Source organism: Pteronotus mesoamericanus, unplaced genomic scaffold (assembly GCF_021234165.1).
Source record: "Pteronotus mesoamericanus isolate MK-2021 breed Mesoamerican mustached bat unplaced genomic scaffold, CSHL_Meso_final scaffold_174, whole genome shotgun sequence".
NCBI classification, from domain to species: Eukaryota; Metazoa; Chordata; class Mammalia; order Chiroptera; family Mormoopidae; genus Pteronotus; species Pteronotus mesoamericanus.
The window spans coordinates 27960821-27982988 of record NW_026555309.1 but is presented as its reverse complement, the minus strand read 5'-3'; the positions used below and the strand labels follow the sequence as shown (position 1 = coordinate 27982988).

At 33.7% G+C, this 22168-nt stretch overlaps 1 protein-coding gene across 3 annotated transcripts in view; it reads left to right on the top strand.

The window, feature by feature from the left end:
* The window catches only part of CSMD3 (CUB and Sushi multiple domains 3), a 929671-nt gene that overhangs the window by 822754 nt on the left and 84749 nt on the right, over positions 1–22168 (top strand). For all 3 annotated transcript variants that reach the window (XM_054590414.1, XM_054590413.1, XM_054590412.1), the window contains 6 exons: positions 1801–2010; positions 4476–4664; positions 5348–5525; positions 6401–6546; positions 19673–19753; positions 20437–20550. In XM_054590414.1, coding sequence (XP_054446389.1) covers positions 1801–2010; positions 4476–4664; positions 5348–5525; positions 6401–6546; positions 19673–19753; positions 20437–20550 — 918 coding nt within the window. The remainder of the gene's footprint in view (positions 1–1800; positions 2011–4475; positions 4665–5347; positions 5526–6400; positions 6547–19672; positions 19754–20436; positions 20551–22168) is intronic.

Genomic DNA, 22168 nt, shown 5'->3' with positions numbered 1-22168 from the left:
GTATCATTATTTCAATTTACTTGTTGCTAATGCTGCCTTAATTTTAAATCCAAGTGCATTAAAAATTAGTCTAATTTTTGTTAGATACATCTAATAAAAAAAGACATTTCTATTTTAGAAATGAAAACATAAAAGACTGTTTCTGGTTTGATTTCATTTAAATAAACTGTTTTTTCTGAGTTTTGTGTAAATTAAGTACTAGTTCTCATGTATTTGAATTAAGTACTTTATAATTTTTAAAAGAAAATTGAGTACAAATCAACAAGTGTAGAATTATTTCCTCATGCTCATAAAACAATTATTGACAAGATAATTTATAGAAAGGGGACTCAGGGAAAATTTGGGGGAGAAATTTTAGAGAAAATATGCACATCTTGCGACCTCACATATTAAGATACCATGTCCAAATTCTAAGTTTGTCTGATTGAACGTGTTTAATACAGGGTCTGGCGGAAGTAAGGCCTGCTTGATAAGGTAATAATGTGAGTGTAATAATTTAGAGTTTTAATTTGAACATTTCGCCTGAAATGTCGTATCATATGCTTGAGTATGATATTGTTATGTTACAGAATTGCATGCTAATGATTTTGTAATAAAAGAGTTTGTAAGAAAAAAAAGGGCATTGTTTGTGCAGGACCCTGTATTTTAAAGCATATTTTTAATATTTCCTATCTTTTTTTGTCTGTGGAACTCTTTTCCATGTAACTCTTTTTTTGATTAACAAAATGCAACTTGACTTGAGAACCCCCGTGTAGTTATTAAGAGCAAGGGCTCAAGAGCCAGGGTGTCTGACTTTAAATTTCAGCTTTTGTAAGCTGTTGTGTAAACTTAGCATATTTGTGTAGCTTTTTTGTGCCTCAATTTCTTCATTTTCATGAGTAACTTTGAGCATTAAATAAACATATACAAACACTTAAAAAGGTGCCTAGCAAAAAGGCACTATTTTTGTATTGTGCCTTTTTGTCAGATTGTATTGTCAGTGTCAGATTGTCAGATTGTCAGATCAATGTCAGATTGTATTGTTAACAATTGGAGAATGGTAGTTGTAGGAAAAACATTGAATTGAGTAACACTGAATATTAATTGAATTAGGCAAAATGAGGCTTTTATTTTATGCTGTTTTGCATCCCAGAGACATTTTACTATCTCATATTTTAGTTTTGTTTGTGAAGAAATTGAGACTATTTTGCGATTTCTCGGCGTATAACACTGATCACTAGATTTTATTGAGACTATTTCCTAAAATTTAGCATTATATTCTGATAATCAAAGTACTAAAAGAGCACACTGATAAATTATATGCCTCTGAATATTTTAGAGAAGCTGAATTTTCCCTTAGATGAATGACTAATTTCTAATACAATCATGGAATCTGATTACATCAATATATAGAAAGTTTGCATTTAAATTTTGTCCTCAAATAGGTATTTTACAAAATACAAATCATTGAGTTGGTTTTTTTTCTTACCTTGAAAAGTTGGTTGATATGATTTTACATAATATTAAATAGCAAGAAAGCCATTTTCTTGATTATTATTGCTATGGTGACATTGTAGTAAAATGAAAGACATTTTATCATGTGACAACCAGCAGGCATTTGAGAGCAGTAGTGCTTCTTTGAACTATTGCAAAGTTAATTTCCTGGACAGACAGCAACCCATGGCCCAGATCCAGAGAGTATGCCTCTCAACCTAAATGGAAACATATCTACATGCATTGATGTGGATGTGGATGTTTGTGTGTGTGCATTTGATTTATTTAAAAAAATTAAGTAGTGTTTTGTTTACTTTTCTTCTGTAGGTGTACATCTCCAGTTTGTTAATTTTTCTACAGAAACTATACATGATTATTTGGAAGTAAGAAGTGGAACCTCAGAATCTAGTACTGTTATTGGCCGACTTAGTGGCCCACAAATACCATCTTCCTTATTTAGCACTACTCATGAAACCAGCCTGTATTTTCACAGTGACTATTCACAAAACAAACAAGGGTTCCACATTGTATACCAAGGTGAGATGAATAATAAAAAGTGAAAGTGTATTTACTCCAGATCAGCTACTAGCAATCTAAATAATGCCAAGCATTTTCTATTTTCTGTTTCAGAAAGAGAATAACCAAAACCAAGCAGGCTTCAGTTAGCAAGATTTTTTTAAATAATGCAATTTTCAGGCCACTATGTAGGGTGAATGATGTCTTTCTGAGGCCTTAGAAAAATTCTATAATGAACAAAAGAATTGAATTAGTCTTAATACACAGTGAAATTAAGCACATCAAGGCAAGGCAGTTAAGCAAAGTAAGCTGGGCATCAAATATTTATCTGAGCTTTTATACCAAAATGAGTGAATTAAAAATATATTTTGTAGTACTCATCTATTATATGTAAAATTGTTTTTTTACCTTTAATCGTAGAATGATATGGCATTCCTTGATTCCATTTCATAGCCATGAGAATAGGAATTAAATATTTTGACAGTTGTGTTCTATTAGGCCTATTTCTAATATAAAAGTGCTGCCTGGCCCTGAAGATTTGTATCCCGTTTGAATAGTTTCTACCTGGGTAGGCATAGAATCAAAGGTAGATTCCCCTGTTCAATCTAAAGTGGCCTAGGACTCAACTCCATTATTTTCTATTTGCATGTTAGTAATAGTATCTCCTAGGTAAGTTGTTTTGAATTTTATATCATAAAATGAATGCAAAATGTACACCGTGGTATATATCATTAATAATTATTTAATGCATTTTAGCTATTATATCATTTTAGATCTTAAAAGTCTAAGATTTAAAATGAAATATTTAAAGTTATGATATTTTACATAAATAACATAATTCCAATGACTTCAGCGTTTAATAAAATAACTTAAAATTCTTACACATCTGCCCCAATTATTAAGGACTTCATGAGAATGTGATACTTTAGGGCGTGATTTCCATGACAGCGGTCTTCATGTCACTCGTTGACTTATCTCAAGTGCCTAGAACAATGCCACAGCATGTTTACTGACAATATATACCCGAAAGGACATATAAATATAGTTAAAGTAGACATTGTAAAATCCAACTACACAGGCCTAAAATAATTAAAATGTGAATCACATTTGCAGACATAATTTAAGAGCACATCATACATTACCCTTTACATAAAGCAGGAGTCATTTCTGCCTCCTCACAGTACAGAATTAACTGTGCTCCCAAATACTTTAATTATTTCAGAAACAATTGGGCAACAACTGATTTTCTTCTTTATTACTAGAAGACTCCGAGCTGTATTTTTTGTCCTTCTCTAGAAAGCGTACAGGGCCCTATGCCAGCGCTTTGCTATTTAACCTACACATGGCTTCAGGTTCTTTTCCCTGCCCTCATTTTTTCTCTGCCTCTCAAAACAATGTTCATATTTGAATGATGCAAAACTGGAATTCAGACTTTAATAACTCCATTTTAATCAATATGTCCTTGAAAAAGAAGATTAAGTATTTTCATAATAAAAGCATAAAAATAAAGAATTTGTTACTATTCTTAATCTAATGTTAATATTATTGACATAAGCCACAATGTATTACAATCATCATTACATATTATTTGCGAATTACATTGAATTTTAAAATTATCTCTTATTTTAAGGCATTGATATCATTGAGGTAATGACATTTTTGAGAAGTAAGTTAATTTACAAAGGGTCACAGAACCAATGTTATTTTTAGATACTCTTGTGATTAGACTTTAAGAACTTTATCAATTTTGGAAAAATGCATTGTATACACTATATGCTCAAAATTTACTGAGTAGTGTTTATTAACCACTTGCTATGTGAAGGGTAATTGACAAGGCTTATGATACAATGATAAACAAAAGAAATAGGAGCTTTGATCTCATATAGAATGCAGAATAAGAAAAGTATGAACAAATGAACATGTGGTTATACTGCAGTGCCAAAAATACCATGATAACTGAAGTACAAAGTTTATTTTAGGAGGAAATTTGCTTCTTAGTACTTTATATTATTAAATAACTATTTTTGAGAAACTTAACAGTGCCTTGTTTCTTTTAGAGAAAAAATAGTAAAAGTAAAATTCAAAAAGGCTCAGAATTAGGCTGACGTGTGTTTATTTTATTCTCTGTATATGCAATGTAACTAAGAAGCAATTACACTCTATATAAAAACATCAGAATGTGTTTGATTAAAATTGTGGCTGTAAGAGTAGTTTACATTTTCATTAAAACTTATCATTCAGATTTTGTAAGTGAGTGAAGAAACTGAATGCATTTTTTATGAATTGTACTAACATTTAAATGTGAAAATTGTAGATGAGAAGAAATTCATAATATACTCTCATTGACATCATTTATCATAAACCTGAATTGCTATTTATAACCAACTATAAGCAGCACTGCATCTATTTTGCAAGTCACAAATAGTATCCATCTGTGGTCTTCCAAAATTCAGAAAAGAAAAATATGTTTTTTTTCTCTTTTGCAGCCTACCAGTTGCAAAGCTGTCCTGATCCACGCCCATTTCGAAATGGCTTTGTAATTGGCAATGATTTTACTGTGGGCCAAACCATTTCATTTGAATGTTTCCCTGGGTACACACTAATTGGAAATTCAGCTCTCACTTGCCTTCATGGAGTGAGTCGTAATTGGAATCATCCACTTCCAAGGTGTGAAGGTATGCTTCATCTATATTCAATAGTTTTCTTTGGCACATTTTTGTCTTCCTCTTCAAATAGTGTGCTAACCATGGAGTCTCCCTTTCAGTTGAGTAACTATGGTTAGTACAGAGGTCAAACCCTTAAGGCTCCATGATGAATAACTGATTATATTATTACTGGAAGAAGTCCAAACCTTCCCCATTGAATGTGGAAACAAAGTTAACACTTTACAACTCCTCCTGTTTGTGTGTTTGTGTAGGTGTGTGTGCATGTGTTTAATAACAATTCTTATATAAGTCAGTAACCCAGATACTGCTACTGAATTTGGGTTCATTCCTTTAAAAAAGAAAAAACTTTTAAATAATAATGGCTTGAACCTGTAATAAGACCTTAGATATGTAGACATGGTATGAGACAAACAAGAGTTGAACAGTGTATATATTCATAAAATATTTGAGAAAAGAGAAGACGAAGATGCTGTAATTTACTAATTTAGTGATAATAGTAACTGTAGCATGCATCATACTGAATAATAAGTAAAAGCTGACTACATTTTGTTCATGTTTGCAACTTCATTTTATACACCTAACTGAGGAAAAACTGTTATATTTTATACTGCTTAAGAGGTATGAAATGTTTCTTTTTCTCTCTAATCAACTCGTTATTTTTTTAAACATTTTGTTTTGCATCTTTTCTGTAGCTCTTTGTGGAGGGAATATAACTGCAATGAATGGCACCATTTACTCTCCTGGGTATCCTGATGAATATCCCAACTTTCAAGACTGTTTTTGGCTTGTACGAGTACCCCCTGGGAATGGAATCTACATCAACTTCACAGTTCTTCAAACAGAACCAGTCTATGATTTCATTACAGTATGGTAAGTCAGGAGCATTGTTATTGATTGATTCAACTATACTTAACAGTGAAACAAGGTAGGAATGAAAATATATATCACAGTCTTCTCTAAACAGAAATTGCCATCTGATATTTGAATTGGTGTGACTGAGGGTGATAGTGTGTGTTTTCTAGAATGAAAAAAAGGAAAGAAATAGATTTTGACTAATTTGCTCATAAAACAGCTAAACACTTTGAACAAAACTTTACATGTGGAAAAACATTTAAATTTATGACTAAATTGATATACAAAAACAGGGAATTAATATCAGGATAAGTTTAAGGTAAGAAAGTTCTCTATTTAAAAAACCAGTGAAAATTACAAGCATATATTCAAATCACAACTATTTAACTTTTGAATTTGTCATAATAATTTGTTATAAAATATATTTGTACTATTACCCTGTTAATTCAAACATCTTTATCTAAAAATATACAGAAATATCTAAACTAATTATTGACAATTAATGAATAGAACTACTGTATGAGTTCTAAGATTCCTTGTAAATTTAACAGTCTATGATACTCAACATTATTTTGAAGAAAATAAAAGGAGGGCAAACCTCGAGCATTTAGTAGGCTCTGGATTGCGGTCAGAAAACCAGAGTGTAATTTATCACAATTAATGGGAGTGCATTTAATTCAGCTAACACTGTGATCTATTTTTACACTTCATATTTTTAAATGCCATCACCTATATAAACACAAAGTATACCAATATGATTTGCTACTCATTGGTTATTTCATCTACTGTATCTTTATCATCTCATATGTAATACTTTTATTCAACTTGGCAGAAAACTCACCAAAAAATTAATCTTAATCTTTCTCCCTCTCTGCTGTGTCTCTTTCTAATAGGGATGGGCCAGATCAAAACTCACCTCAGATTGGGCAGTTCAGTGGCAATACTGCTTTGGAATCAGTCTATAGCACTTCAAACCAGATTCTAATCAAATTCCACAGTGATTTCACAACAAGTGGCTTTTTTGTGCTCAGTTATCATGGTTCGTATTATCTAAGAGTTTATATTTCATTTGGTATTGTATAAAATTGTTCTGGATAATTGAATATAAATATATTTAACCAATGATTGAAAAGATATTAAAATTTGGCACTTACTTTATTATTTCAAATATAGTTACTTGCAAAGAATGACCTCTTCTAAGCATTTAGGGAAGTTAAAATATAAGTAAGAAATAAATCACTCAGTAATTACTCAGTAGAAAAATAATCATTTTTTTTACATGGAAACCAATAAAAAAAAAAGCTTTCATATTTTATTACATGTAACTTTGAGACATTAATAGATTTTTCAATACAAAATGTTTAATCTATTCAACCTGCTATGAGTCTTCCTAAAACTATTGCCTAATATCTTTATGATTTGAATCATATTAATCATTTATACTCTTGTCTCAACACCACATCTATTCTAGAATCTTACAGTTTTAAGTGACTATTTCAGATCATTAAGCTCATAGTTTTACTCCTGTGGAATAATTTACGAAGAGTTTCAATTTTAATTCTTTGTATAGAATTATTCTGAGTTATTTCTTTATAATGGTAACTTTTCAGAAGAACATTTAGATGGGTTCATGGTTTTAAAAAATCCTTTTATCTCAAATTGATTCTATTTAATTATACATAAAATATCAGTCTATTTCTAATTGTTACCTACTTTTATCTATTTTGACCATACTTTCATGAAACACATTCTGTTTTATATGACTTTGTAGGACCAATTCCAGATTATTTCACACGATCAATAAGCTACTGAATTTGCAAGTTATGTGAAAATATGCAACATGAACATGTGCTTTGTCCATTACATTAATATATACTTAGAAATCATAATTAGCTTAGGAATAAAAATACCAAGTGTTTTTTAGTTATTTATCTTCCATTTGACTTTGGACAAGTTATCCTTTGGTCAATTACCTTTTTTTTCTTTTTTTTCTTTTTTTGGCTGTAATATACCATGGCAGGATTGTTGAGATTAATGAGATACTCTATTTGTAGCAATCACTTTAATTACTGGCATAAATTAGATTGAACCATATGAAATTTTGGTCAAAAAGTCTTCAGTTTTGGCAATTTTGCAGAGCTCAACCCAAATAATTGCTGTCGTTATTACTGCTTGCAGCATTAGGTTGCTGAGACGGCATGAGAATTGGAGACAATGGATAATATACAGCTATTAGAGGGCCTGGCAAAGTAGAGGTTCCTCTTCTTACCATACATCGTCTCACATTTTAGATTTTCTAATAGAACGTTTATTGTTATGCTTTAAATTTCATAGTCAGGCACAAATGCCAGAGCCTAGAGAATCCTAACATTTGGATCAGCATCTCTGGAAGTATTACCCAAACCTTAAAATGACCTTGAAATTGGGGGATGTAGCCAGGGCTCATATTAAAATGAGCACGAGCCTGCCATTCCAACAGCTGTCTTAAGGTCATTTTCCTAAGCACTGCTTCCATCCTGACTCCTGTTTTCAAGAGTATGTGATGCCTACATTAAATCAAATGTAAAGCTTCCCTTTAATCTGGTTCACTGAGTCTTACTCCTCATTGTTTATCTAATCAGATTGAGGCAGATTCGTTCTCTAACCGCCTCCTGAACTTCCATTCTAAATGGCTGCTCACTCATCTTCGGTTCTTAAGTCTCCTCGCCTTATGTTCCATTTCCTCCATCCCTGAGAATTCCAGCGCATAGGTGTTACTACCATCTTCTCTATGATTGCACTTACTCTTTTTACCAAACTTTTGAGGACTTAGTTGCAGTATGGTATCTTGTTTTAGAAGCCTATGAGTTTAATAATAATGAATGAATTTTTTGAAGTTACATCATAATTCTTCTTTGTAACCCTTGTATATTTTTATATTGACTGATTGATTGGCAATTATATTTTAGTCTCACAGTGGGAATGCGTGTTCAGATTCTTTCCAAAAAGTTGCTTAATTAAAAATTTTAGTGGTACCAGTGGCAAATTTTGAAAAGATTATTTTATAATATGTAGATATGTGCCCATTCCCTTCACAGAAACAAAAAAAAATGCCAGTTTTCAAATTAGTATTAATACAATTGATATAATTAAATATATCTAAAATATAATATTCCTAACCTGGACCCATATTCAGTACGTGTCGCTTAGTGCCAAAGCAAATTCTTATAATGATAAAAAAAATTGTTCAAGTCATTTGGTATTTTTTAAATAAGTACACCAGTAGATAATTTACTATTTAACACTTATTTTAAGCTAAGTATAACTAAGCATAGGATTGTTTGTTCCTCTGTTTAGTTTTCTTTAAATTCTTTCATTGAGTCAACAGTTCCACTGCTGTGCCCCACTCTGGAAATCAGAAGTGATTTTCTTAGGACTCGTGTATTTATTTTATAAATCTGACAGATCAATATTTTCATATATTTTCTTAAGGTCACATGGATCATTTAGGTTTTATTTATTAATGTATTTTTAATATATTTGAAAAGAGGGAAAAAAGTTTTTTTTTCTCTTTAACCTGAACTTCTTTTATGAGATCCAGCCAGCCATATATCTTTTATAAAATACCACCTTCATAAAGCCTTTCATGATCAAAAATAACATTCATAAAAAGGTTTGAAAAATGCAATCTCTGTGCAATGAAAAAATAAGAGAGGCATAAATGTTTAGGTACTTTATCTCAGCTATCATATTTCTTCTTCATCGGAGGAAATGTTTTTGTCTTTCTCTGGATTGCTGAATTTTTCTGATATCTGCCATTGAGTCAAGATGGAGTTGGCTTATAATAAATAACACTATTCAGTCCTAGCAATGACTCTTTGGAAGTAAACTGCACAAAACCTATTTAACAACGTGTTTTTGCAGACACTGACTTTGTATGATAGTCACTATAATAGCAATAGTTGCCATTTACAGAAAACTTAATATGCCTGGCTGGCACTATGCTGGGTGCTTTCCATGCATTATTGCTAATTTTTGTTATAACTCTGCCAGATAAGCATTATTATTCCCATTTTAATAATGAAAGAACTGAATAAAAAATATGTAACCTACCTAAAGCCAGAGAACTAATAAATAGAAGGGCTGCCTGGAATTCAAAATAGGTCTGTCTGACTCCAACAAATGACCTCTTTCTAAATAATGACAATAGCAGCAGTAATAGCATTAAGTGCCAGTCAACATCCTAAACTGGCATTATCCCATGCATAGATCATATTTAATGGTATATAAACCTAATTTTTTAAAAAATAGCAAAAATGATTTTCATTTTTAGCAAGATGATAGGCCATCTTATTTTCCAGAAAATACCCCTTCTAACCACAATTTAGAGTTTCACACTTCTTAGTGCTTCTCCCCCGGGACCTACAAACTAACAATAATATGTTCGTAGGTTTATCGCTACTTAGTGTGTTTTCCTTTATACTTCCCAAAATGTGCTATGGTCACTGTGTGAAGAGATAATAAGTTTTACTGAAGACCTGACTTTTGCCAATCAAAACAACCAGAAGGCTATAGCATAGTCAGAATACATACTTATTAATTTAAAACAGAAGGTATCATTTCAATGTTTAAATCCATTATCCAAGTCACCTCATATTTTTATATCAAAGTATTAAGGTACCTCAATTTACACTCAGAAGATTTTTCTTAGCAATCATAATATGACTTAGTAACTTATTCATTGTTTTCCATTGTTGACACATCTTCTATAAAAGAATGAGTTTATCATATATTGGCTTTCCATGTATTTTAAAGAATTGTACTTAAAAGGTCTGCAATGTCTTTCAGGTCATCTTTTAAGATTACATGGGGTTTACACTAAATATTGTACTTGGGGACAAGTATGTTTAACTCCACGAAGTCTCTTCCTAAAAGAGACTGCTGCAGCAATAAAGACACATTTTATATAAAACATAAATCATCATTGCTTTGAACTGTGTGACCCTTTCGTCTCACACAACCCAAAGACCTGACCTCCTTTCATATTTCAATAGATAATTCATTGAACTCATAAAGTATTTCATTGTTTGATGTCTAGAGAACATACGGCTATAGACATCATACAATTATATATAAATATAAATTGAAGCTAAACATCAAACTGGTGAAACTATTGTGAGTTAATGTCATTTATTATTACTTAATGACTGCTTAGTGGTTACTTAAATAAGTAAAAATCATGTCAAAATTGTTTAGTATATTTTGACATTTTGCTGTATTTGCATACCTATTGATAAGTTATGATATTTGTTTTCTTCAATATCTTACTGTTAGCCTCTTCCAGCCAAAGTCCATCAGGAATGCACCTTTAGTTAAATAAAGTCGGGTGTCTCGGCTCATTACAACGAGTGAGACAACACCCGTGAGGGACCCTGTGGCCTATCAGTGAGAAGGTGTTAGGGGAGGCTAGTAAAAGGATTTGGGCAGTATTCAGTGGTTATGGAAAGTTTCAAGGAAGCGCGCTTTCCTTAGGTTGGGTGGTATCAGAAAATTGGGGCAGTTCTATGATTGGGTGTCTTAATACATTTTTTCTAGAAGGTGAGAGGAATGGAACATACCTAATCTATAATCATTACACGAAGAAGCAGCACTCACTCATGTTAGCTGAGAGGGAAGAATCTTGGTCAGTTTGGTTGTTTGGACTGTGTACTTGTTTCTTTCTTTTGTTTTGTTTTTTCCTTTTTGTGCTCAGACATAATCACGGAAAGGTCTTGTGTTTGTGTTTTTTCAACAAGGCCAAACAATTATCATATTGGATATTAGTTGTTAGTGAAATTTTTTATGGTTGACAGTAGAAAATCATGGCCTATCAATTAGAGCCAGGCCAGCTCCAAGTGTGTTATTTTTTTCCTTTTCTTTTCAATATTCCGGGCAGTTTAAAGTAAAAAAGATAGCTATAGCGTGTTCCTTCACAGCCAAAAGCACATCGAACTACAGTAGTGAACAGGGAGAAGGCAACAGAGAATGGAAAAGAATCAATTGCCACCATTGATAGGACGTTATCTACTGATAGGCCAGGTGACGGCTGGCACATGATTTTTAGCTTCTAATGGGCTAAGTACAGAGGCAGGATACCTTCAATTAGTTCTGTAATTATGGAGAAGTCAGTCCATGCAACAGATGTTGGAATTTTCTGGTGGATAATTCAGATTTCCCAATAGCTTTGTTTACTATGCTTCTGTCATCCCATCTCTAGGGAAATACCAGGAATAAGGTGGATCTTGCTGATCTATTTCTCATAATAGAGATTTTGTCTGTATCATCTGTAAATTTAGAGACAAGCATTTCTCTTCATTTCTAAGGTTATTTATATAGGCAGAGAAATAAACCAATTTTAAAACGGTAGTGGTGCAAAAAGGATAATTGTAACTTAACCACTGCTGAAATTTACCTGTGTAGTTCATGTCAACTCACTAGCAGGTTTGTTTCCAAAATGGAATAATAATATTTATTATTTTTCCTCTTTATTAGAACTAGTAGAGGATTTATGTAAACACTCCTAAGTCTGCTTTCATGTGGAGCTGCTCAAACATAATTATATAACTTTTAAAATAACATTGCCAGAATTACATAACTGACTATGTAATTATCAATGCTTTACTCCTCCACTTTTTTTCCAAATTGTCAAATTATCATACCTGAACTAATCTGAATCGCCAATGAACTATGCCCGTGGTTATAGAGATCGTAGAGTTTATGATGTAATAGAGAACATTATGGTTTTTTTTTTCTTCCCTCTGTAAGAAATACTGTGTTCTTACTTGGCAGAAGGGTTGTGCACTTGTGCTTTTTTGGTATAGAGAAAGGATGGCGATTTGCTAATGTTCTGTTTTGTCTTTTTTGAAGAGCCTTTAATAGCTCTGTTGAACTAAAGTAGAAAAATACAGCTTCTTTTCTGGAATTAGGTTGGATGTTTCATTACAAAGGAAATAGGAAATTAAAAGTAACCAAAAAACATTGCCAGAGTCAAAGTCTAAAATATTTTCAAGAAGCAAATGTGTTTGGCCAGGAATCAGACAGCTACACACATTTGAACAAAAATAGGGCATAATTCAAATAATAGTTATCCTTAAAAGATACTGACATGCAGAATATGATGTCCTCATGTAGTTATTAAATTGTAAATGCTCTTTTAAAGTTGAATGATATGTCAAATAAATACCTCTTCTAAAAATAACACAGATTTAGATCAAATGTGCATTTTATGTGTGTAAATATCTATGTTAATGCAGCTTTTTCTTTAATGGTCATAGCTCTGAGGCTGTTTCTAAATAGAACATGAAAAGCATAACTAAAATATGTGCTAATGCCATTTATGTGCTATTTATATATTTTACATTTTATAAACATTTTAGTTACATGCTATATAATAGACAATACATGAATTCCTTAGTCAATGATGTTTCTCTATTTGAAAGAATACTTTGCTGAACCTAGTGTGCAAAATGCTGGTAAGCTTTTTAAAAATATCATTATAATATAATGCCATTTCCTGGTTCAATGTTGTGGCAAATGTAGTTTGCAAGTAGCTCTTTTAAAAACTGTTCATTACAAACATGCACTCATTGAAGAACACAGCGTTGAAGTTGGTGTTCAAGTTACTGCTTAAGAAACTTAATGCTCAATCTATTTTAACTTTGTACCAAACACTAATGTCATTTAAGCATTTCCCTTCTGCCTGTAACTGGGCGTGTGGCCTTGTCTGTCTGACTCCCCTTCGTGAGGTCGCCTCCTCCTTCTGACACAGCAAACTAAGGCAATGAGGGCAGGTGATTTATTAGGTGACTTTCAGATCAAACACCTATAATTAACCTATACAGTATTGGGCAGTCTCATCCTAAACCTGTTAATTTTCTTCCAAAGTAACCAAAGCATGTATATTATATAGGATGAGATAACGTTTCAATTCAATTAGTTATCAGTTAGTATATATTGAATAGGATTTCCAGGGCACTGTGCTGGCAGTTTGGAGGCCTCAGATGCATACAACATATATTATACTGGACTCTAAAATACATTGCTGAACTCAAGGATTTTATATCATGTATTGTGCGTGAACATAAAATAAATAAACAATTTCAGCACTTTCAAGGTGTAACCGATTTAAATCAGAGTAGAAACCAAATGACTTGTTTGACATGTTCTGAGAAGCCACATGGGCACTAGCCCTTGGAATGACATCAGGGTTGTGAGTCAGGTCATGCCAGATCAAGAGTCTATGTGTCCAGGACACGGCTGCTGTCTCAGCCGTGCTCACGTTAACTTTCGACAATCAAGGCATGCGCTTCCCTCTGAAGTATGTGTCAGGCACTATTCTAAGCAGTATGCAATCTATTAACTCAATCTTAGCTTTGTATTTATTTTGCAGATGAGAAAACTGAATCACCAAGTCTTAGCAATTTGCCTAAGGTCACAGAGCTAGCAGAACGGCAAACGAACACAAGAAGCAAGCTTCCAGAGTAAATAGAAGCTTAGGCTGTTTTGTGAACAAAAGTATTACTAACCAACACAGGCTGGAGGATATGTTTTTCAGTGACGTTGACTGGTTTGATAGAAACATCTCCAGTAAGAGAAGTGGAGTTGCAGTGTTTAATTCCCTACTGTCGCCTTCAGTGACACACAGCTGATGCATCATACCCCGGACCATTGCCTTATTGCACCTGGATCCTGCCAACAAAGATAATATGCCTAAACTTGGTCTGTGATTATTTCAGTAACTGCCAGATCAAAATGTCTTTCATGAATAAAAAGCGAAACTTGGGAGAAACAGAAAGTATTAATATTTTACCAAATGTTTTTATTTATCTCTCAGCACCAATTATCTGGAAGTAATGGAATTCCACAATTTCACATAATAAGAGCTTACTCATACACAGTGCCAGTGCTTACTATGTGCCAGGCACTACTCCATGTGCTTTGCATATATAACATTTTGATTTTTATAGCCATCCTTTGAAGTGGCATAAAATTATTACTATCATCATTACTGTTTTACAAAGGAGGAAAAAACAAGGCAAAAGACAGGCAACTGGCCCAAAATTTCGTAATTTGACAGTCTTAGAAATAAGATTTAAACCCAGAGAGTCTGGACTAAGTTTATACTCAATATTGTAAGAAAGTACATACATATAATTTACCCTTTCACCATTTAGTCTGTCATTTTTCTAGAATCCACTCACTCAGCCGATAGTTCTTGACTATTGTTATGTTAGGTACTGCATTGTGCCCCTAGAAGTTAGAAGTTAATGGCATAAACAAAAGTTCCTGCTCTCACAGAGCTTACATGCGAGTGCAAGAAAGTGGACAGCAAGCAAATAATTCTTACAGACTTTGAAAATCGCCAGAGTGGAAATGGAGAAAAGTGAAAAATAGTAACTGTAAGAAGTTAACTCTAGGGTGCATGATTAGTGAAAATGTCTATACTTTAGTCATCTGAGAATGAAGCGTAAAAAGAGAAAGGAAGATAGGTTTCAAGAAAGCAAAATAGATTTAATAAATTTATATAGAACATAAAGCTTTAGCCACACTATCAAATGTTACCCTAGCAACTATTTGAGAGCTATGTTGATTAGAAAATAGAAGAGACTACAGTAAGCGTTAGGTTAGAGAGGTTCAATTTTTCAAAGTTTTTTTATGAAAAAATGGGAAAATGTCATGTAATAGCTTTTTGTGAGGAGAGAATGGCATTGTAGTTGGGTGATATAGCAAATCGGGGGTACTTGAATTTTAAGTAGAGAGGAACTACCTGTTTATTTGAGGCTAAAAATATAACCGGTTAAAAGGTGGGGCTAAAGTTTATTAAACAAACTTAGAGACCATTGAGGGTCATAATCAAGACTTTTAATGTCAAATCATTTGGGGACATATGTGAGTTTTTTTTAAAGAATCAATCAGCAATTGTTAAAAATTTAACACGTGCTGCAATGTAGCCTGGGCATACATATCTGTCCCCTTCCAAATGTGTACATTTTTTCCTATTGTAGTCAGAGTTAATTGTTAAAAGGAGAAATCTGATCATGTTACTCCCAGACTTCAGACTCTTCACTGGTTTCCCACTGGCCCCAAATTAGAATAGACCAATCCTGAGCCTCGCCCATAGTCTCCGGCAGGATTTGGGCCAAGCTTACCTCTTCTCATCACTTGTCACTCTGCTCAGGGTTCCTCTCACCTCAGCCCCCAGCCCCTAGCCGCCCTGGTCTTTTCCTTTGCTGGTTTTATATTTGCTGGCTCCTTTGCAGAACCCTTTGCACACAGTGGATTTCATGTAAATACTAACTTAATTCCCTTCCACCACTTCACTTGTGTGTAGGAAGGGTTGCACCAGGAAGACACAGAAGCCAGATAACATCCGGCAGACCGATTTTGATCATACAGGAGTATTAGTGTCCTAGGGTTGCTGTAACAAAGCACCACAGCTGGGTAGCTAAGGAAAACAGATTTTTTTTTTCCTCTCCCAGTTCTGGAGGCTGCAAGTATGAAATCAGTGTCCCGAGAGGACTGTGCTGTCTGTGCAGGCTGTAGGTAGCTCCTAGGGTAGTGAGATGGCACTGGCATTCCTTTGCTGGCAGATAAGTCACTCCAGTCTGTCTCCATCATCACATGTCTTCCCTGTGTATGTCCGTCTCTACCAACTCTCTTTTAGGGGTGGGAATCCCAGTGTTTTAAGGGCTCACATTAATTCAACCTGATGACCTCCACTGGGCTTGTTATATCTGAAACAAGCCTATTTCCAAATAAGATTCTGAGGTTTCCATAAAGACATACATTTTGAGGGACACTGTTCAGCCCAGTACAACAGGTATGAAATGACTGGTTCACACTGAGATGCTGGCAGCAAGAATAGAAAAAAAAAAAAAAAACTGGAAAAATTTCAGACCTATTTTAACAAACAATCTAGTAGAAATTGACAAAGATTAAAAAAAACAGTTGCTGGAAGCAGTTTTATGATTTAACATTTTGTAGTTCTTTGCCTTTGAGAGTCTAAAGAAAAACAGATACAAAGGGGCTTTTTTTTTTTTTTCTATCCTTCATTTAATTGTGAAAAAGTCTCTTCCCTCATGGTACTCAAAGTCTAGATAGGAACACGAACACTGAACAAGCAAGTTAACATATGAACAATAACAGATTTTGAAGCAAGTCCTTGTTGCATGTGCCATAAAACACTTCTATGATTAGAAAATAGCAGTAGGGGGTGAGGGGAGGCAGGCAGGCAAGAGCTTGGAGGAAATGCTTATGCTGCTAATATAAAACGGGGATTTGAAACACGAGGTCAGACTTGAAGTCAAGGAACCAGTAAAATCAGTTAGGTGAAGACCGTAGAAAATTTGTTCAAAGGAAAGTTTATTCAGAATCCAAAACGATAAGACTAACAAAATAGAATTGCTCTTACTGAGGCCGAGGTGGGAAGGAAAGCCATTATGTCTCCTTAGACCCTCTGTGCCCCCGTGGTAGTCCCTTGGCCTTGTTTATAAAAGTGCTGGTGATGGTAAATGATGGAGAGTAAGACAGAATTTAGCTCCCAGCACCCAGGTTGTCTTGAGAAAATAACACATCTCAACATCGTGTTCCTCATTCATAATAATTTACAAACTCTAGTCCCTTAAACTCTGCAACTGAGCTATCTAAGTGATTCTAAGCATATTCTGAAGATGTAATAGTCATAGATTCTTCAGTGATAAAAATATGCTTCTTTTTAAATAAGATAGTAACATGATTAGGATGAAGATTAAAAATAACTTTATAGTCAAACAAAAGTAAAATAATACATGTATTGGCATCTCTATGCTTCTCTAACTTCTGAGTTTACCACTATTCTGCGTTAGGATCAGATAAAACGCTCTTCTGAAAAGCATAGTTTTGTAAGGATTTCTCCATGTTAAGACTCTCTGTATCTTCCCCCCTTTCTCTTAACTCTTCAGCATTTCTTTCAATTACCCTTTACCTTGATAATTGTATCCGTTTTAAGGTCTAAGTTCAGGAAATTGATTTTCAAAATTCTTGATGTTACTCTCAAAAGAACTTTTTCTCAAAAATCTAGGTTATGCTTTCCTGACCTGGGCTTGTTTCCCAGCAAGTCTTCTCTTTTCTTTCTTTCTTTTTATTTTTTTATTTTTTTATTGTTCAAATACATTTGTCTCCACCTTCCTGCCACCACTTTCCCCAGCCCCTCTCCCCCACTTCCCTCCCTCAATCCTTCCCCACTTTGGCTTTGTCCATGAGTCCTTTGTACATGTTCCTTGACTTGACCTTTCCCTTCCCTTTCCCCACTCCCCATTTTCCTCTTTCCTTCTTGATACTATTGATTTCTTTTCTGTGTAGAGCAGTGTTTTACTTGCAAATTAACACCCCTGCACAACGAGTGTTTTTATAAACAGGTTAAAGTACTGAAAAGAAGATGTTTGAAGAAACAAACAACAATTTACAGCAGGATATTGAAACAAATTCTCCTTGATTTATCCTTCTTCATCTGCTTATTGAAATTGTTTCTCTTTGTCCTTAGTAACCTAGAAGTTTATTAGACTGTTAACCTCTTATAAATGGGTTTTTGTTATCTGATGATGAGTCAGTGCTCAACTTTTTGCTTGTTTTCTCCTGCATCTGAAATGCTCTTTTGCCCATGATTAACCTTCAGAACTGAAAAAATATTACTCATTTTTAAAAAGGTGTTATTTATTTTTAGAGAGAGGGGAAGGGAGGAAGAAAGAGAGATAGAAACATCGATGCATTGATGTGTTAGAGAAACATCTATTGGTTGTCTCTTGCACACCCTCCCCTCCACTCCCCCAGGGACCTGGCCCACAACCCAGGTACATGCCCTGAGTGGGAATCAAACCAGCGACCTTTCATTTTGTGAGAGGATGCCCAACCCACTGAGCCACACCAGTCAGGGCTCTTAATCATTTTTCAAAAATCATCTGACTTACCTCCTTTTATAGGAGTCTTCATTAATTGGTCTAATTTTTGTATCTCAATACTCTAACAATATTCTAATGGTAGGGAAGACATTAGAGGTATGGGCTTTGAAGTTAGGGGATATACAGTGGAGTCCTGGCCAGCTCTGTACTACTTGTGTGATCACAGAGGAGTCACTTTGTCTTTTAAGTCTTACTCTCTTTTATCTGAGCACCAAGGCACATCAATAACTTCTATGTTTAAGTAATACAATTAAGCATATAAAACACAGTTTTACTCAAATGTTGTAATAGTTTAACATGTGTTTCTTGAATGAACTAAAGTATATTTTTTAAAGACTTCTAATGAAAAAAAGCTTTAATCAAGCAAATGACTATGATTTACATATCATATAGGGCCAGTAGTCATGATCCTTAGATTCAAAAAGATTATTTGGGGGGTGGTGTTCAAATTACACTGCATAGGAATCTATCTAATCTAATGGGATGACCTGCTTAAGTGATATCATTAATTAAAAACATGGAATTTAAAATGTGTATATTTTGTAAATGTGCTAATGTAGTATGGTTAGAGAATTCTCTGGAACCAGACTGATTCCAGTTCTACCGTAATCTAGCTATGTGATTTAGACCGAATTATAAACTTTCTTTAATAGTTTTTTCTCTTACAAAATGGGAATAATTATAGAAATAGTTACAAAAACTGAGTAATAAAATAAATAAAATTTTATAAGGACTAATGTAATTAATATAAGTGAAGTGTTGATAATTTTCCCTGGAATAGAGTAAGCGCAGAGTACTTGTCTGCGGTATGACCATATACCAGACACTTTCCTCTGTGCAGGGTATTTGTGATGAACCTTGGGAAAGATAGGCATTGAGCCAATCAAAAGGTATGAGTATATAATTTCAAATTGTGATTACACCAGGAAAAATAACAGGTGTTATGGAGTACATAACAAGAAGGAAGAGAACAAGTGTTAAAATTAATGAGTTAAATGTAAACAGTCTTAACATGGGAAAACATTTTTGGCAGCTAAGGGATGATTTATATTTCCTCACTGTTTTAGGTTTTTAAAAAATAAATAACTAAAACTTGATAAATGTTACCATTTATTTTTACTCTTATATAAACTCCTTGCATACTTTTTTCTCACATATGGGAGTGTATATAGCTGCTCAGAGAAGGAATAAATGCATTGTCTGTTTTCCTAGCCTATCAGCTCAGAGTGTGCCAACCTCCACCACCCGTGCCCAATGCTGAAATTTTGACAGAAGATGATGAATTTGAAATAGGTAAAGTCTGTTCAATTATTTTCAAAGAAACCGCACTGTCAACAAAGGTATTTGCTTAAAAATAAACACGAGGAAAGAATAGTCACAGCCCACCTTAGACCATCTTCCCTCTTTGATGGGGAATGTCCAGAAATCTTAAGAATGGACAGCAGTGAAAAGAGGGAAGGGAGTATCAGGCGAGAAAAAGGAATTCTGCATTTCCAGGGTGTACAGTTAGAAAACAGTGCGGGATTTTGGACCATAGAATTGTATAATGTTGCCATGATAAACTCATTATTTTCCTATTGATTTTGATTGATAAATGTAAGAAAATATCAATGACCGATATAAATCTAATCTCAATGTAAAAGCAATAACTAGGAATAATTTTAATTGTTTCACACATTTTTAATGAATATCGTACTTGTACCAACCAGATTATTTCTCTACTGTTGGTTCTATCCGGCTGGCATGCACAGTAGTGTTTTACTGGCCATTTACTCATGGAGTCAGTTCTGATTGATCAGTGCCTATGAAGTACTAGTTGTTCAATATTTTGAATATCAGCCCTGCTTAGAATTAATAGAATTCTAATACTGCTTTAGTAACATCTGATAATTTTCACCTTGTTGCTTATCTGAAGCCCCCTCTGCCTGTTTTTTTTTTAATTTATTTGTTTGGTTTTGGTTTTTGTTTTTAAATAGGTGATATTATCAGGTACCAGTGTCTTCCAGGGTTTACTCTGGTGGGTAATGCCATTCTGACGTGCAGATTAGGAGAACGACTCCAGATGGATGGAGCACCTCCAGTTTGTCAAGGTACCACTTATTATGATTATTTCTAAATATGTGTCTTATGTTTATCTCAACACTAAGAATAATTTTAAATATTTAATATTTAACTGGCAGTAATGTTAAAATTATATAATTCATTTATGGTACATATATATTTTTAATTCCATTATTTCTCAGATTTAACTTAAACATTTTTTATTTTTCTGAGTTTTAATTTTTCTAGTTTATCCCAAAGCCAGTTCAATTTACTTAAATTATTTTTGCTGAAGTGTGGAATATAAGATACATCGCTTTAAATAAAGCTCCAGTGTTGACTGCCTTAATTTGAAAGCAGTTTCTGATCTCACCACTGATTCATTAAACTTTATTGAGCACCTGACAAGTATGAGGGTCTGAGGAAAAAACAAAAAAACAAGCTATAAATGGTCCCTACTATGAAGGCAACAGCATAAGGAATATGGCAGAGGGCCATAGAGTCCTGTGATGCATAGCTGTTGATGGGGAAAGGGAAGCTTCATGGAGGCGCTGCTCCCTGAGCCATGCGTTCCAAAGTACAAGTGAGAATTACCTGTTCGAATAAGATGCAGAAAGCGTGATGTAAAGACAGGGAAATGGCAGACAATAGTGTATGGACTACAAGGAATTCACTGTGCTGGAAGGACAAGACCATGATGGATTTTGAAAGATGTGCTACAGTTTGGATGTTCAGGATTCATGGATTGTTAATTTGTGTAGCTTCTAGGATCCAGAATAGCACTAACACATAGTAACTGTTTATAAATATTGGTTAATTCAAGTAAAATTAGATTTTCTTGGATTATTTTTTTCATTGAGGTTCATTCTGACAAATGAAAACCTGTTTCCTATGCACTATCTTTACTGTTATTATAAGCCTAAAACAAAAGCTTGGTTTATTGTATCAAACATGCTAAACATTGGAATTAAGAGTCAATTTTCTGTGCCATTGGAGTTCTTATAAAAAGATGGGAGGTTTTTCATAAGGGGCTTTTATAGCAACAAAAAGAAAAACACTTTGGAGGTATAAACTAGTGCCAATGTGAGAATTTCCCTTGCTCTTAAGTCACGATTTTAGAACGTATCAAAGCTTGTTGGATATTTTGAAGTCGATCATATCTATTCCTGATATTTAGATGTCATTTATCCAACTTCCTTCTTTATATACAATTATTTTGTTGTATTTACAATAAATTATTTAGGATTCAATTCACATGGTTAGACATGTGACTGGAGAAGGTAGAGCGTCAGCCTTTGGGAGGTTATGCCTGGGAAATGGCTTGGGCAGGCACAGGAAGGTGTGAGTGAGCAATTACATACCGGCATTTTTTTCTTCACCCTAACATGCAAACTGCATTTTGAGTGCTCTCTTGGAGGGCAACACTTTTCATTTTTATATTTGGATCCCAATTTAATAATTTTTAAAAATTAAAATAAACAAAAATATTTGGATAACCTGGTTATTTTACAATCACTAATCTTTTAGACTTTCAATGTCTAATTTTTAAAATCTGAATTTCCTATTGATTAGTAATTACACCTCTTTTTATTCTACCTGCTGTGGAGAATACAAAGAAAAAAAGACAATAAACTGTTGTTTTATAATAACATCCGATGCTAGCTAAAA